The sequence below is a fragment of the Protomyctophum bolini genome (genome assembly GCF_963924005.1).
Source record: "Protomyctophum bolini genome assembly, chromosome: 21".
In the NCBI taxonomy this organism is placed as follows: domain Eukaryota; kingdom Metazoa; phylum Chordata; class Actinopteri; order Myctophiformes; family Myctophidae; genus Protomyctophum; species Protomyctophum bolini.
Window position 1 is genome coordinate 14,441,414 of NC_137882.1, and position 18,928 is coordinate 14,460,341.

The following is an 18,928-nucleotide window of genomic DNA, read 5'->3' on the forward strand; positions in this document are numbered from 1 at the left end:
GCCCTCCTCCACCACAGTGGACCACAGCATACCCTACTACTGCCCTCCTCCACCACAGTGCACCACAGCATACCCTACTACTGCCCTCCTCCACCACAGTGGACCACAGCATACCCTACTACTGCCCTCCTCCACCACAGTGGACCACAGCATACCCTACTACTGCCCTCCTCCACCACAGTGGACTCAGCTCTAAGAGTAGTTGAGTATGCATGTGTTACATTCAGATGCAAAGTATGATCTCAAGACATCATGAAGACCGTATAGGTCGAAACATGTCGGTTGAATAAAGTTTTCCTCCTTTTTACCTATTAAGTGTGCCCGGATCATCTCCGCTTTTTTCTATAATCTCAAGAGAGTTTGGTTCTTTTTACTCCACCATCCATTATCCCAAGTTGCAACTGTTTACACTGCCCCCCATATCGCTTTCGTACACCCCTTACATTTTGTTCAGCATTCAGCACTGTGTATGTGTACAGTACATGGAGGCTACGGCTGGCTAGGCCTATCGATTGGTTGTGTGTAGCGGGGTAATAAGTTCTATTCTATGACATAACATTCTATGAAACTCTGGTGGATGCATCCATCACTTAGTTCAATAGGCGGTTAAAGCCGACCAATCACATGAAGGCAACAGTGTGGCGACCAGCGGTGACAGCCAATAGAGAGAAGGGGATTAAGGAGTAGGTCGCACCCTGACAGAGTTAATTTGTTGTGTGCCCCTCACTCTGACAAAATGCTGGTCTTTTCCTCAAGTTCAAGGTCAGTCTGAAATGATCTGTTAAAGGAGAATTCCGGAAAGCCGTTTCTGAGCGGTGCAGCCACTCCATTACGGAGCTTTGTGTGTCCTTGGGTCCCTGGCTGGCTGCCTGAGCACAAAAATAGCGTGGTTGGTTTTCACCATCAAGTGTCACTGTTGCGCAGCCTAACACACGCACACACTGGGGACCCCCACACGGTAAGTCATTTCTCAAACGTTTCGAAAGTGGGGCGGCTCGCCCGGCCCCTGGGTGTGTTCCTGGGGGTCTGGATGTTCCGGGGACCCCCACACGGTAACTCTGTCATTTCTCGACCATTTCGGATAACAAAAATGAACGTAATATACTGTAATGCTCTTTTCTGTAATGCTGTTTTCCACTTGTTTTGTTTTATGCTTTCTTTTAATAGCTTCATATGTTTTAATTTGTGGCTATTAGTATGCATGTAGCCTACAGCACCTTGTAACGTTTTATTTGAAAGCTCTTTATGCGTAAATAAACTTTACCTCACAAAAAGTGGCTGTATAGAATATTTCAATACCTAATCATTGGTGCATTTGAAAAAACGCTGTGGGAGAGTGCCAGAGCTCACCCAAGGTGCTCTCTGCTCGTTCAGACATTCAGAGTGCTCCTCCAAGCAGCAGCATTAAAACTCAGAGTGCTGCTCTGGGACTACTCAGAGGGCATGCAGCTCTGAGTAAAAAATGGATTATCCAAGTGTCTTTGAACATTGTTTAGCGACAACAATGGTGGAGGAAATATACCACCTATACGAGGACATAATGATAGCAGGAATGCCAACTAGGAGATTTGTATCGCCCAGAGTCACCGTTGTTCTCCCGCTGTTATCAGAGTGATGAATGAATCATGCATATATACAGCACATCACCATAATCAAACACAATAGTCTTTCTATAAGCAAGAGAAAAACAGGACTTGTTTCAATATAGGAAAACAATCTGTCCTCTATAATGTTTTGGTTAGGTGATCCAGTCCACGCATGGACCTTAACCCATTCTGACCTGAGATCAGATTCATACGAGGTTTCCACTGGACACACACTGGTCTGATTAACCCATTCTGACCTGAGATCAGATTCTAAAAATGTCAGTCGCTCTTCGATTTTTCTAAAAATAGCAGACCTACAAGCTTGTAGATCTGCTATTTTTCAATAGCTAAAGCATAACGTGATGCTAACACCAAAATGGGTTCCCGTTCAGAATGGGTTAAATGAGAGCTTGGCAACTAGCCAAATGCCCCAGGTATTTCATAAGATGTATCATGTGACAAGCTCAATTTGTTCAGTGTAAATACCAGTAGAGGAATTTGTGTTTGGAGACCTAGTACATACCATGCGTTTTGTTCAAAACAAGTTTAAGCTTAATTAGAGCCAATTGAGATCTATTGAAGGTAGTCTGCAAATTTGCAGTGGCCACTTCAAGCGTTGGGCCAACAGTGTGTGTGTGTGTGTGTGTGTGTGTGTGTGTGTGTGTGTGTGTGTGCGCGCCTGCGTGTGTGTGTGCGTGTGTGTGTGCGTGCATGCACGACTGACCAGGGTTGTGGTCAACATGGGGTCCGGCTCCTGGCGTCTGGGTCATCTGACCTATCGTCCAGTCACAGTCATCGTCAGTGTTCTGAGACAGCTGGCAGGTGTCCTCCCACTGGTCCTCTGGCATGTTGAAGTTGCACGCACCTGGCAGGCTCACGATGTGATCTGGAGTGGAAGGACGCAGTGAGGAAGACAACCAGCATGACTCCTGTTGCACAGCTGTTTCCACTGACCGTTATAAAACAGCGGCCATGGCCAGGTCATACTTGGCGTGAGTCGCCGCCCCGTGAATCTGGTCGACAGGCCGTAATGCGTTTGTGTTTTGTACAGGTGGCTTCTAAAGCCAGCTGTCAAACACCCAGAGGACAAATGGCGATGGTGTGAATCTATTTTGCGTCCGAGCATAGACATGGTATAACGCCCCGTCTGCCTCTGATTGGCCTACCGACACTACCCGTCTTGACTGTCCAGGTGGATATAGCTATGCTGGATAGTCTGATTGTTATTACTTGCGCAAGCAGAGCGCGCAAGTAATAATTTCGACCGGTCTCTTCAACGTGACAGCCGTCAACCATTTGATGGGTATGCAAAAAAAACAGCAAATCTGTGCCTGGTTTGCTGGGACCAGACTACACAAATGACCATATGTCTTACGTCATCATTTAGAGCTAGTCATACGTATACTATACACATAATCAGTAAAAATAAAATAGCAAATTGTGCCTGATCTGCTGGGACCAGAGTACGTGGTGTGTATATGTATGACTAGCTCTCAATGATGACGTAAGAAAAATGGTCATTTGTGTAATCTGGTCCCGGCAAACCAGGCACAGATTTGCTGTTTTTCTTGCATACCCATCAAATGGTTGACGGCTGTCACGTTTTGGCACAAAGTAACCACAGTATACTGCTAATCAAATTACAACTACATACTCTATATAGTATATAATCATACGTATACTATATACATAATCAGTAAAAATAAAATAGCTAATTGTGCCTGATCTGCTGGGACCAGAGTACGTGGTGTGTATATGTATGACTAGCTCTCAATGACGTAAGAAATATGGTCATTTGTGTAATCTGGTCCCAGCAAACCAGGCACAGATTTGCAGTTTTTTTTGCATACGCATCAAATTGCGCACTAGTAGCAAATAGTTACACCTAATGATTATACATTTCAAACGTTCCTTCACAGAGATACTGAGATGTGACAGTTTACAGAGGTCGAAAGTACTTGCGCGCTCTGCTTGCGCAATAGTTGGCCATTTATGGCCTACTAGTGTGCAACAAGCAAGTATGCACTCGGCAGAGTGCAGTTCTAGTTGTTTATGCCGTTTGCTTTGATGGAATACTTGATTGAACATGTACGCCATAATATGATATGATTTGATTTGGATTATTGTGTTATTTATGTGTAAACTTGAAACATTGTACTGTAAAAACTTAAAAAAGGTCTTCTGTATCTATTTTAGTATAATAGTATTAGTTTACTATAATAAGATTAATACACGATAATCAACACTAACACTTTATTTAGAATACACACCCAAATCATAGTACAACGTATGTGTTCAATCAATTATTCAATCAAAGCAAACGGCATAAACAATATTAGTTTGCCTCTTCTACAAAAATAAAACAACAAAAAGTGTTGTAAGCTGCCGTTTTTTTCTTCTTTGTAATTATTTGTTTGGTCCAAAATATTGTGTGTGTTGTCATGATTTGTCACGACAAGAGTTGGCTTCGTACAACGCTTAAAAGGTCTTTAAATAAAATAAGTTTTGAAATGTCTATGGGGACAAATGCATTGGGATTCATTTCCTGGGCCTGGCGTCGTCATGAAAGGGGACGGGACTGTGACGCTCTATACTCACTGCAATCTATCTCGTCTGATTCATCCGTGCAGTCAGGCTTGTTGTCGCACACCAGGTAGGACTCGATGCAGTCGCCACTGCTATGACACACAAAGTCTGAGGCCGCGGGGCAACTGGCTGGCACCACAGCACCTGTAAAACACGCACGCACATGGACACGGAAACAGGAGAGCATGCAAGGACACATTATAGGTGAAGTAATGTTACATTCCCAACCTGTGGGTTGGGACCCCCAGGGGGGTTGCCACATGATTTTTTTTGGGGGGGGGTCACCAGGTCAAATATGATAATTTTGAAAAGGTTGAGTCATATGATTTATTGGGGTACCAGACAGATAGATCAAGCTTAGTTGGCAGCACCTGAAGGTGTGCTCTTCCATGCACGTCAAAGGTTCAGGTCAGAGAGGGAACCATGAGCATTGAGAATTATGACAGAAAATTGCTCAAGAGAGGCACAATTTACAATAAATCATAAAACCATTTAACGTAATTAGACTGCTGAGTCTACAGTATCTGGCCGTATGCCTTTTCTATTTGGAACGGACCATCAACAGCCCTGATTACTCATCAGGGCTGTTGACCATAAGAGTAGTGCAATCAGTAACAGCGTGCATGTGTGTACAACAACACACATGCATGTGCATAGTTGGCACCAGAGGATTTGAGAAGCATAGAAGAAGTAAACAAAAGGCGGGCGAAGGCATTCCAGAGTAATCACTCCACTCTCTCCTGTCTGGCCTTGTTTTGACTGAACACAACAGTGCTGATGGGTGCGTGTGCATGTGTGTCTGTGTGCGCTTACGTGCGTGTGCGTCATAGAGATGAAGAAATTAAATGAGTACTGTAACCAGGACAGACAGTGAACAGAGTGGAACTGGAATCCAGAAGATCAGAATACACTCCAAATCTATTTTGGATGAATATACAACCCAATGGAACACATCTGTGTTAGCTTCATTCCTTTCTATACAGACACAGTTGTCTTATGCTCATTTGTGTTCCTGCGTACTTGTATGAATGTCTGCTTGCTTTCCTTTTATCTGTGGGTGTACTTGTTGGTATTCATCTCTCCATCTCTCTCTCTCTCTGTGTGTTTGTTTTGGTTAGTTCTGCAGTACTGTCGGCTAGTGGGTCAGACCCACAACTCGGAATTTTTTCCTACATTGTTTACAATTATTATTTATTTCAAAACACTTTTGAAAAACATTTAACTAAGAAATTCCATAAATTAGAAAACAAGTAGTGAAAATAGCAGATCTCACAACAGGCGCGAAGGGACTCGTTGAGAGCTTGTAGATCTGTTATTTTCACTAGCTTAGTACCGGGCAAAAGTCCAATTTCACTTTGGGGTCTTGAGCTAAAAAAGTTTGGGAACCACTGCCATAGGCTATACAGGTGTACTGTATACTGTTGCTTCTTGTTATGTTATTCCCGTATCTACTGCAATATTACAGTACATTTACTTACCCTGTACCAGCAACTTAACTGCTGTGCTGCCTCTGGCGACTGAATTTAGCCAATATCTTGGCTGGAGCTTCTGGACAGATGCCACATGGTGTTCATTCCTGTGCCAGGGCCTGCTCAATTACTGTATCTGATAATAGCATCTGTCAGCTGCCATTGTGGGTCTGATAAACAGACAGGTAATGTTAGGCTTCTGGGCTTCAGGTGGATCTAGTCTGCAATCACAACATGTGCAATAGGGTTGGGATCCCGAACCGAAGGACCGGAAAAACTGGATCCAACATTGAGGAGCCATTGTATTTTAAAAAGGGTTTGGCATGTGGACTTCATGTCTGCTATACTTGACTGCTGTACAATACTGGTGGCTCTGAGAGCCCCAAGGGTTTCCACTGAAAATAAATTGGATTTTAATTGGATTGCATTTTACCGTTATCCCTAAACTTATCTGACATTTTTACTATTCTTTTTACATTTTAAAGTAGTTTAAAATGTATGGGAATGGGAAGGCCTGGGCCGTGTGTCAGCGGTCCAGGCACCTTGGCCGGTAGACCAGTCTGGCAGTGTGCCGCGGGCTCGACTCCCGATCCCGACGGCCTTTACTGCATGTCACTCCCCCATTTCCTGTCAGCCTACTGTCTGTCCCTCTATAAAAAAATAAAATAAAAATAAAGGAAAAACCCACAAAAAAAAGAAATGTATGGGAAATAAACCTCAAAAGTCTAATATCTCCCCCGGGCCAGAGGGATATCCCTTTGGTATAGTGGTTAAGATGTTGGACTCGAGTTCGAATACCGGGTGTTACACATAGAAGTAAGAAGTATACCTAAATGGAGCAGGAATGCAAATTAAAAAGGGAGCTGCACAAGTAAATGCTGACAACAGTATAACATAATTTGATCCACATTATGCATGTATAGGGCCAAGGTGCCACATAATGCCTGTGATTAGCATCGCTAAAGATTTGCATACTGTAGGTTGTTTTCTCTATTACGGGCAGTTATTTTCCCTTATCTATTCAAACAGTATCTATCTGGGATAATGTGAGACACAGCACAATTCAGTTTTAAACCATTAATCTCTCCTCCAGCTTCTGAAGTTTATAATCTCCTGTTTTTTCCCTCTGAAGGCGAGGCGAAGGTCTGTGTAACCCCCGTGAACACGCGCAAAAATAGAGCACACACACAAAAAAAAGATTCACTCGCGGAGCTTACGCACAACCTCTGCACCCCAGCCAGGTTCCATTGATTATAACGGCAGCGTACCAGTGCGCACCCAATTCCGTCCCCAGTGTAGCCCAGCCCTGACACTCACTGGGAGAGCAATCTATGAACTCCAGGTCATCCAAGGCGGCGCCTCCGCTCACGTCCCTGGTGCGGACCCCCTCGAAGATCACCTCAAAGTTCCTCAGCTTCCTCAAGGGGATCTCAGCCTGGTTCCATCTGTCCCCCTGGTGGCCCGTCATGTTCCACACTTCTCGCAGCTCATTCTCTGTCTGGTGGAGAAGAAAGCACATATAATCAGTCGTCACACAACAAAGGGACTTTCTATAGATTTATTCCATGAACCACATCGGTGGCATTGCACATAACCGCTCCAGGTGACAATGTGTCGCACCTTGGCGCATTGTGAGCTTGTAGATCGGCTATTTTCAAATGGCCAAAATGTATATAGCGCTATTAGCGCTGAATGGGGCTCAAGTGGTTAATGTATGTTTTTGTATGTGTTCACGACTAACGAGTAACAAATACGAGAGAAGCTTTTTTTCTTGCTGCAGAGTAGCATGGGAATACCACACAAGTGCAGTCATTAAATAACCATTAGCGTAATATCATATAGTCCCTACACAGTCTGATCTTTACCATTCAGACTGAATAACAAAATGTCTCCGATTTGTGGTAATACATCAGTCTGATGATGCCACATGTGGAACATATTACACGAAAGGCCAATGTGCAGAGCTTGGTAAAGACCTCTCGGTTTTCTTCCCATGGTTACTGGCCAGGCATTGACTAATAAAGCTTTGAAATAACGAATGTGAATTTGAACAGGATGTGTCACATGGGCGGATAAGCCAGCGATTCACCGCAGGCTTTGAGCAGTCATGCCAAAGGAGGAGTCTCCATGAGTCCTTATCATAACATCATAGTATGTTTGGTTTCACATATCCATATTGATGGACCATGGACTGTATGAAATAGAATACCACCTGTTTTTAGTTTTTTTTTCTCTTTTGGTTTTGCAGAGCTATAAAGCTGCACAAAAAGCATGGTATACAAACCACACCTTCTGTTTCTGCCTTGCCTCTTAACACCGCTAACATAAGTATCTATTTATACAAGTGAGAAGTTGTACCCATACTCATTCTTCATGCTCTATCTCCGACCGAACCACACTTTCACCACACATCTCTATATGCAAAATAAATTCGCCACCCTCCCCGAACTGACATAGCCTATTTTTTAGCCGTTCAAGTTTCTTATTTACTCTGCAAATATTACTTTTATGAAAATCACGATCGAGCCAGCAGATAAACGGGTGCCACAACACGCCGAGAAACAAGGAATTTAACCACGCTACTTGCATACACTGCAACTCGCTTACAATTCGCAAACCTGGCAACACTGCCTGCCTCTTACGTCACCAGCTCTGTTCCTCCTGGCCTCCGTAGTCCGTCGCGCTCACAATCTGTCGCAGCCATCTTGCTTTTCTTTTGGATGGGCGAGTGGACATTTAATGCTAATAAATTAATTATAGGTCCAGCAAGCAAATCATGATGGTCTGATTGTGCTCAATAGGTCACAATAACATTCCGAAATTAGGTGTTGTGTTTTGTATGGCATTTTCCCCAGTAGTAGTTGCATATCTATCTCAGCTTTTGCCTGATAGCACACATGCTAACGTCAGCAGCCATAGCAACATACAGTGTGCGCAGACATAACATGAGTTGTTTACAACACAAACACACGGCCTTTTAACCACGCAATACACACAACAGCTCGGGAGTTATTAAACCGAACGTGGACGCTGTTTCAGTGTTACATTTGCTGCGCATATCGGAATAATTGTAACGGCATGCATGATAAATGTAACAACGCTAAAAAACACCATTAAACATATCGTTTTCAGCTTAAAGCTATTACATTTCATTGAAGCAACTCCTTAGCATTGTTTTCATACCATGGATGTGATAAGATAATGTATCAAACATAAGGGAAATATTAAATAGCATCGGGTGTACCAGTTTGGCCATTTCTTTTTTTTCAATGGGGCAATACATTGATTAAACAAACGTTTGATTGATTGAGTTGTACAACGTTATACAACCCTAAACTAATTTTAGAATACACTACACAATACAATACAATTTTAGAACATATTTTGCACGTTCCATTTTTTTACTCAGAGATCCCTTTAGCTACACATGTAATATTTCCAGGCAACGGACCTACACATGTCAGCTACCATAAACCACTTCAAGTTATTAGGACAAAATAACTGACAGGAGTGACGGTGCTGTGCTGTGAGTAAACTAATAGGGGAGAGCCGCCAAGGATGTCACATTTTGCACGTTTCATTCTTTTACTCAGAGATCCGTTTAGCTACACATGTAATATTTTCAGGCAACGGACCTACACATGTCAGCTACCATAAACCACTTCAAGTTATTTTTTTGATAAAACAGGTCGGGAGTTATTCAACCGAACGTGGACGCTGTTTCAGTGTTACATTTGCTGCGCATATCGGATCAATTGTAACGGCATGCATGATAAATGTAACAACGCTAAAAAACACCATTAAACATATCGTTCTCAGCTTAAAGCAATTACATTTCATTGAAGCAACTCCTTAGCATTGTTTTCATACCATGGATGTGATAAGAAAATGTATCAAACATAAGGGAAATATTAAATAGTATCGGGTGTACCAGTACCAGTTTGGCCATTTCTTTTTTTTCAATGGGGCAATACATTGATTAAACAAACGTTTGATTGATTGAGTTGTACAACGTTATACAACCCTAAACTAATTTCAGAATACACTACACGATACAATACCATTTCAGAACATATAATATTGGCCAATATGTCAAATATGTAAATATTACATATAATGGCATTGAATGGAAGCGGACCATTTGTAACACATGTTACAAATGACCCGCTTTTGCAAGTTTTCTTTGCAGTTGCTTACAGACCAGAATGAACGTGAATTCCGTCTAAACACGATGCAAACTAATGAAGAACATAAGCATGAACACATCCATGTGGATTTTTATTCACCAACACCAAAGACACAAATTGTACCACACATATACTCCAGGTGTAAAATTAGACGCATTTTGAAGGTAAACACTTCAAACTTCAAACTCCTGGCCACGTAGAGTACGTTGCTGTACACATACTGACGCGATGGCGTCATGGTGGCGTTGACCAATCAAGATATAACGTCCATGTTACAACCGTGAAGCGTTACAACCTTGGCGGCTCTCCCCTACATTTGTTACTAACATTAGGTTGTGGCGAAGTAGACACGTGGCCAGCAGATACTGTGTTTTGGACAAACAGGCTAGGTATTGGTGTTGATTTGGGTCAACTGGACAAACAGCGTGGTGTTGTTTTGTGTCTGTGTTTGTGTTGGAGCGCCTCAGTGTGGCCGTACAGGTCATGTGCAACCTCTTCCACAGAGAGATGGAGACACTAAATCTCAGCTGGACAAACATGTTTGCATGCATGCATCGCTGCCTTGCATGCTGTGTGCTACTGTTGAGTCTGTCACTTACTTTGACTGATTTATGGCATTGTCTTTCTGTTAAAATCCAACTATGTTAATTTAAGAACTCTGGGCATATAGGTCATTGTTTATTCACTGTGCACACGTGTAGCCTATTGTATGTCAGACTGTATGTCTGTCCCACAGTCACAATCCTTTAGTACTTAGGCTGTGGAAATATTCAGGACAAAACAATGGTACATTTCCAATAACCCATTCGTTACTACATGTGGAGTCAACTCCCGCCATTTATTTCTTCCCATAGTGCGTGGCAAAGTCGCTCTGGGATGAGTGCGCGCGTAGCGCGCACGAAATTCTAGTTTTCAACAATTGACATATATTTCCCCCCCCCACATCCCCCTGGCAGCACAAATACAAACAAAATCTTATCACGAAATGATTTGACAATAATAAATACAAAACAAAAATAAATAATGACAAAACGAAAAATAAAACGAAAATAAAACACATTACATACAGTTAAACAAACAGATTCACAATGTCCATCACAGTTCCCTACCCCCACCCCCCAGCTGACTACTCAGTTAACCACTATACATCCAAAGCCTCTTCAATATCACCTCGCTTAATGAAGTCCAAGAACTTCTCCCATATCTTATAGAATACCTCAGGTTTCTTCCTAATTACATAAGTTAGTTTCTCATGTGCCAAACTGGTTGTTAAATTCCTCAGCCAAAAGCCGATCGTAGGGGCATTGACATTCTTCCAGCATAGCGCAATTGAGCGTCTGGCCTGTAACAGGCAAAGGTCGGTCATTCTTTTTTCATTACTATTTAGTGTACAATTTAATGGATAAATACTGAGTATACATAATTTAGGACAAAGAGGAACTGGACCTGACGTAATCTGAGAGACATAATGGACCACAGACCTCCAAAATGTTTTAATCTCCTCACATTCCCATAAGCAGTGGAACAGTGTACCTTTATGTTCCCCACATTTATAACATAAATCAGGAATGTTTGGATCAAATTTATTTACTTTCTCCGGGGTTATGTAAATTCTCATTATCCAATTATACTGAATTAGTCTTAATCTAGTATTGATAGTTTGCGTTTGTGCCTTGGAACATATTAAACCCCAATCAATTTCTGAGATTTCCGCTAGCATTTATTGAAAAATTTGAATCTAATTCACGCCAGCATTTTTCCCATTCGAGCACTTATTTTGAAAAGCCACATTTCCAGTCTACCGGAAGTAGTATTATCCTAGTAAGCTCAACGGAGCCTGGACAGGCCTTATTTATACAAGATGAATCCAAACCGGGGCACTGGAGAGGTCCACATCGCCGGCTCTGTGCCGTCAAAGAAACGTTTTGACCAAAAATGCCATCTGGCACACAGGAGATACAGGCGATTGAAAAACAGATAGAATGGATTATTATGGCGACGACGATCTAAGATGGACGATCCAGTTCTGTGACAACATCATAGCTAGCTAACCGGCTAATGTAAGTAGCATTATGGCTCGATCGATCGAATGCACTATAAAAGCGCAATTGCCATTCATCAACGGCAATGGCGGTAAGCGTAGTATAAAAAAATAGGCTTCAATTGCTATTAATCAACGGCAATGGCACTGAAAGAATCAATAGTGACTTAACAGCTAAACTAGACGAGGAGTATTATAAACCTCCGATTGGATTGAAGGTAGGTTGTGATTACGACTCCAAATGACACAATTTTGGAGTAAAAAAAAAACAGAACAAAAAAAACATACCCATACACATACACAATCGTTACAATCACTCTCACTTGAGGTGATAGGTACAATCATTAAAACCCACTTCAGATTCAAATCAGTAGAATGCAATAAGGTCCACTGCCTGGTTAAACCATAGTGTTTAAAAAATATGGGAGTATAGATTTCACCATCGATCACCCTTAATGTCATGGCCCCCTGACCCAAAATAGGACCAGTGTAATTAGGAAGTGAGGCTTAATGGTGAAGCCTTCCTGTGATCTTTGTGCATGCGGAAGTATGTACATTATGCCTTGCCTCAGTTTTAATGTAGCTAGTTTCCCCACAATTGTCCAAAAAGAGAGAGGATTACCCACACACTAGTTTTGCTGCTCCCACAGTGCATTTTATTGACGTCAACATTCTCCACGTGTCTGGTCTTCTTCGTCAGGTAATCCAACAAATGTGAAACATTCTGGCCAATGCAAGAATACATACACATCCACACATCCAATCCAAGAAGACTGCTTGGATATCATATAAGCTCATAGCAGGAGTTGGAAGAAGTTGAATATCATATAAACTCAGAAGGAGTTGGAAAAAGGCCTTTCACTGCAGAAACAGTGTAATCTACTCAAAACAGAGGACATGCAATGTCATGTTTCACTCTGCAGTTTGAAAGCGTACAAAGCACCCTTGGGTAAGACGTGTGCAGGCTGTCTTCTCAGCTTCATTGCTGGGAGCCCATTGGGTGGGAGCCCTGCAGAATAATCTTGTTACTGTGAGACAGGTTAATCGGCGGTCTTATAACAGGACTAAACTACATTAATGTGGGGGAGAGAGAGAAGAACTGAATCCATGAAGATTGCACAATGCTTGCAAATGCACTGTCTCAGAGCGACATCAATGGAGGCACTTAGTTCAATTTGTGGATTCATTTCCTGGGTTCAGTCGAACAACCATAAATCCACTGCATTGTGCAGAGTGAATGTACATAATGTCATTGCATCAGCCCTGATGACAGTCCCAACAGAAAAGACATATATAGCCTATGGGTAAAAGTTGAAATTGCCATGAAACAGATTTCTTTTAAATCTCTCCCAAATTGTCTTAGTACGCTGGCTGGATGTCCTGCTAAATTGAAATCCAATTTATATTCATGGCCTTTTTCATTTTATAGGGCCATTGGCAGCTGTTTTACAGTTGACTCACCTTCAAATCAGAACAAATTTGACTTTGTTTACTTTTATGCCCGTCCCAGTAAAGCACTATTACTCTATTGGAGGGATGATGTAATAATATTCTTGCTCTTCTGGTTTCTCAAGAAAGAGAGAGAACAAGACTAATAATAATAATAACACGATGGGGAAGAACACTGTTGGAGTGCTGCTGTGCTGTTGGCACTGATTACATCAGCAGAATCCTGACCAGGTGGTACTGGTCTATGACAGGGAATGCCTGCTGTGCTGTCCTTGAATGGGAACGAGCTGTACTAGAACTGGGCAATGGTGGAAGAAGTACTCACATGTTTTACTTGAGTAAAAGTGTCGATAACAAAATGTAGAAATACTCTTTTATAGTTTAATTGCGACCGGGTCACAGATTACAATGAAAACTTGCAAAACCTGTCAGTCGTTTGGTCGGTCACGCCTCAATATATGGTTGCCAGTCCATTACGCCTCACGCCTACAATCCCCGTTATGCCCTATATGCCATGGAATGCAAAGGTTGTCGACATTCGACAGGACAACTGCATACAAGGCATGTCCCCGTGCAGACTGCAAAATAAACTTGTAGATCTGGAAGATACAGCTGTTCCATATGCAACAAAATATTTTCAGACTTGTACTGAAGGTCAAAATAGAAGACTCTAACGACGAACAACGGGTGACATGCTTCCAGAAAACCGCTGGGTCACAAAGTAGCCTACTGGCACTGGCAAAAACTTCTGCATTCGAAAAGGTCTTTCAAAAAGTAACCTCAACCAGTCATGTCTGCATATATGGAGCCAGCCAGCAATTCTACATCTGATTTTACTGACACCAGATTAATAGTTTAACTCCTGCTACTCAACTGTGCCGTATTAAGAAGCTCTCACCCTCAGGGCGTCTTACTGGTAATATCTTCTATTTTTGAATAGCCAAAGTATAAAATATAGACGAAATATGCTTTCCTGGAGGGTTCATCTATTCAGATGTGCACTATGCCTTATGCCACAAATCTGAGGGAGACTATAAAGGCTAATCTTGTATTGATCCACCTTGAATATTGTTGCAATTTATTGGTTCACTTTATAAACTTAATTTGAAAAAAGGGCATATCTATAAAACAAAAGCAAACACCCCAGAAGGCCAGAACAATATAAAAGCAAATACGGTTTATTTCCTCAGGAGAAATATATAAATGGTTCATAATCTGCTTTGCACATGGGAGACCAGATTCAAATTGAGAACAACGGAATCTATTTTGCCTATTGGCATGGTCACTGTCCCTCGTGTTACACTGTTAATGGTAGCCTATTGATTCTTTCTGTGCTGAGAACTTATATTAGGCCTAACATCATGAACCATAGTGTCCCTGTTCCTGGGCCAATATTCTGCAAGAATAATGTTACATATTGATCAGCTGAGATGGAAAAATAGTGTGTATTATGTTTGTACTATGTTTGTACTGTGTGTGTGTGTGTGTGTGTGTGTGTGTGTGTGGCCTACAGCTGTAAACTTTAGATTACCTCAGTACTATACGCTCTGTTCATATTCATCTTATAGAGCTTCCTTGTCAATGCATACATTTTACGGTTTACTTTTCTCTCTCTTCTTCATACTGTCATATCAATGTTGCATGACCTGTGAGCTCCTTCCGCATGCGTGCGTGTGCGCATGTGTGTGTGTGTGTGTGTGTGTGCGTGTGCGTGTGCGTGTGAGAGCATGCGTGCATTCAACCACATGATCGCCAAGATTCACAATGACTAGAGATGACCTTCTTTAAAGGTCTAATTTGACATTTTCCATCTACATTTTATATGCGAACAGAAGGATGTCTGTGTGTGTGTGCGCGTGCTCATAAGCCTGCCACTCACAGACCTGTGTCATCATTCAAGTCACATGTGGCCTTGGATTTGGGAACCTCTACAAGCCAGCGGTAAATGTCGAAGGATTCATTAAAGTCGTCATTAAACGTTGTGTAGAAAGAGAGGACATACTGTACATGCAAGAAAAGATGGGGGTCAGATTCGAACCCTTGTCCTTGCACTCACAAAGAGAAATTTATGGTCTATGGCAATTGCAATTCTCAACAGGACCACTTAACACAATGTGTTCTCCGCATTTGATCCATGTCTTGGAGCGGTGAGCCTCAGCCAAGGAGCGGTGAGCTGTAGCCGTGTCGCGCTCGGGAATCATTTGATTAGTAGATTTGACCCCCAAATCCAACCCTTGATGCTGAGTGCCAAGCAGGGAGTCATTGGGTCCCATTTTTACAGTCTTTGGTATGACCCGGCCAGGGATCGAACCTCCCAGTTTCAGGGCACTCTAACCCTCTAACCACAAGGCCACTGACCTGATCCACAAAAGGTCTGGAACCACTTGTCTAACTGGCTAATGGCTATGCCACCAGCACGCACGCATGCATGTGAATGATACAATTAATCTCCGTGCCAATTAATTATTATTTGAGTCCTGCTAATCTATCACAGACAAGAGTACAGTTTTAAATGAACAGTCCAGATATTTTCTCCAGTGTGCCAGGAGAGAAATGCACTGTATAAGAGAGTTAACGCACAGTACAGCCCTGTTTTACGCTGATGGCACTTTATTGCTTCCTGTAAATGCACCCCACACACACGCGCACACGCACACGCACACGTACGGCATTTTGGCTGCAGATGTTGCTAGAGCAATGTTATGCTAAATCCACTTGGTGGGATATCACCCCTCGCTGTTTGATGGAAAACAAAGTCTTGCAATTTTACATCATTAGTCGCCCACCTGCCTTTGTGCAAATTAACACTCATGCACTCATGCACACACAAGGACATGCAGTGTTTAACAGTAAAGTACACGTACGCACATGCACAGACATGGCAAGGATGCACGTAACGTACACAGAAATTCAATAGCAGAACGCTGCTGGGTTAAAAGCAAGTAATGAACGCAAAGAAAATCTAAATTGACACCTTTCCAGGATTTAAATGGGTTAATGAGGATGCAGCCTGGCCCAGCCTGTGTGATTTCTGGTCTAGAGGGGCGGGTGCAGGCACGAAAAAAGCGGTGGATCCTATTGGTTCACCAATCTGAGTGCCCGCCCCTGCCCCCTCCTCCCCTCCCCTCCACAGTAGAAATCAGTGGAGATCACTGTCGTACCGTAATAAAAGCCTGATGGGTACCGAGGCTAATAAGGATGTGATGATCCTGTGCTCTTACAACACTCAGTGTAATTATCCACTCATCTCCATAAGTAACCATGGGGACCACATCAAGGTGGATAGATAGTGAATCTGCAGAGTACATTTAAGAACCTCTGTTTCCATGGATCCCACCATGTAGTTATTATTTAGTCAAGCCCTTAAAGCTGCAAATCAGCAATAATATGTGATTTTTTTGGTATTCAGACAGCCAGCAATGGGTAGAACGCTCCCAAAAATAATTGAGTCTCTGTGACACATCTTGGGGCCACAATCTGCATTCAAAGCGTTTTACCCATTGCTGGCTGAATTGAATACCAAAAAAAGAATACATAAAAAGGTCATTAGAATTTTGATATATTATTGCTTATAGCAGCTTTAAATATCGGCCTTGTCTGCCCGACAGCAACAAAATGTCCTCAAACGCCGCTTTCACTGAACCAAAACAAAAATCAACGTCTGTTGCCCTGTTGGTCTATGAATGATTTACCTTGATCAGAAGGCGGATGGTTCCTGAGGCCTTACGGGAGATGTAATACCAGAAGGAGAGCTTGCAGATGGCACTGGACTCTTTCCAAACAGAGCTCCTGATGTGGGCCTTATCGCCCTTCAGTCCCACCGGCGTCGCCTCCAGATAGACGAAGTGGCCTTAAGACAGCCGGAGATGAAAGAGAGAGAGAGAAGCAGAATGAGGTCAGACAGAGGAAAGAGAAACAGACAGATAGAAGGATAAAGACTGATAGCTCTATCTCTTCTCACAGAAAGGGAGATCAATTAGTACTTAAGTCAAAGTGCAGATACTCCAGGTCAAATACTGGACTACAAGTGAAAGTTGCTTCAAAAATACTTGCTCCATTGATAATCGCTAATTCAAAATATGCTTTACAGTGAAACAGCTCTCTTTGAGCCTTCAGTAACACTGTATGTGATGGACAGAATTCAACAGAGGAATGTAGGTTATTAAACATACAACGTTCTCAATTAATAAAATAACTTTAATTGTACAACTGACAATATCGTCTGATCGTTTATGATTAAAATTCAAAAATAGAAAAAGCAGCAGATCTACAAGCTTGTGGATCTGCTATTTTATTTTTTTGTGTTTTCTTTGCGGCTTTCGCTATTATTTTTATGGAGGGATAGACAGTAGGCTGACAGGAGATGGGGGGGGGTTGAAATGCAGTAAAGGCCGTCGGGATCGGGAGTCGAACCTGCGGCACACTGCCAGACTGGATTACCAGCCAAGGTGCCTGGACCGCTGAGCCACGGCCCAGGCCTACTTTTGTGTGACTCTGTACTGTAGTATGATCAAGTAGGGCGTTAATGTACATCGACGATAATATAATAAAGCAAAGGAAAACAACACTGCATACCCTTTTCATTCTGCAAAGTGTGATCAAACGGAGGCCGTATGCTTAGGACTGACCCCGTGCCCAGTGTCCAATCAAAGTTGTCGGCCCAGGACCTCTTCCAGCCGCAGCGGCCGTGCTCAAAGGAGCAGGAAGTCCCACAGTCCCTTTCATCGGTGCCGTCTCCACAGTCATCTGTGAAGTCACAGCTCTGCTCTGGAGAGAAGCACCGGCCACTATCGCACTGGAGGAAGTCATGAGCACACGAGCCTGTCGAGAGAGAGAGAGAGAGAGAGAGAGAGAGAGAGAGAGACACACACACACACACACACACACACACACACACACACACACACACACACACACACACACACACACACACACACACACACACACACACACACACACACACACACACACACACACACACACACACACACACACACACACAAAATTTAGTTATGTCCACACAAAGGATATGCATACAAGGACACAAATATTATATTTGCATTAAAGTCATGGCATGCGTTTTCATGATACAACAGGCATGTCACACAGAACTCTGTGGGTATAACTAACAGCGTCTCCGCCATATATGACGGCTGCCAATTATAGCAGAGACATTTTTGCTTCTTTTTTGGGCATCCCAAGTTGTTGGAACCCTCTAACAACCAGTCTGTGTGTATGCCCTAGGCTGCCAAATATAAAGACAAATAGTCTGCACCTATAGCCCAGCTCTGAGATGTTATGTAGAAGTGGTTGGTATTTTATGACCTTGGTCATAAAGGCTTCCTCTAGGCTGTGGTCAAAGGTGCAGGCTATCTCTAATACAGACACTTCTCTGGACTCTTCATCAACCACAACAATAACTGGTGTATTAGCTGCTAGAGATGTAAAGGTTTCTGAGTTTGAACAGAGTTGGAACATGGATGGATGCATTATGAGTTCTGCTATTCTATCATGCGCGCTATGTACATTCCTTTGTATGCATAACATCCATTCAAGATGTGTGATAGTGTTTCAGTGATCTGTTCTGTGGTGCAAGCAATGAAGGGAGTG

At 42.6% G+C, this 18,928-nt stretch overlaps 1 protein-coding gene across 1 annotated transcript in view; it reads right to left on the reverse strand.

Moving 5' to 3' along the window:
- The window catches only part of malrd1 (MAM and LDL receptor class A domain containing 1), a gene marked incomplete at its 5' end in the record, with an annotated part of 78,739 nt that overhangs the window by 22,726 nt on the left and 37,085 nt on the right, over nt 1–18,928 (reverse strand). The window contains 5 exons of the mRNA XM_080793330.1: nt 2,311–2,472; nt 4,185–4,316; nt 6,959–7,139; nt 17,011–17,168; nt 17,894–18,139. Of these exons, the coding sequence (XP_080649456.1) occupies nt 2,311–2,472; nt 4,185–4,316; nt 6,959–7,139; nt 17,011–17,168; nt 17,894–18,139 (879 nt within the window). The remainder of the gene's footprint in view (nt 1–2,310; nt 2,473–4,184; nt 4,317–6,958; nt 7,140–17,010; nt 17,169–17,893; nt 18,140–18,928) is intronic.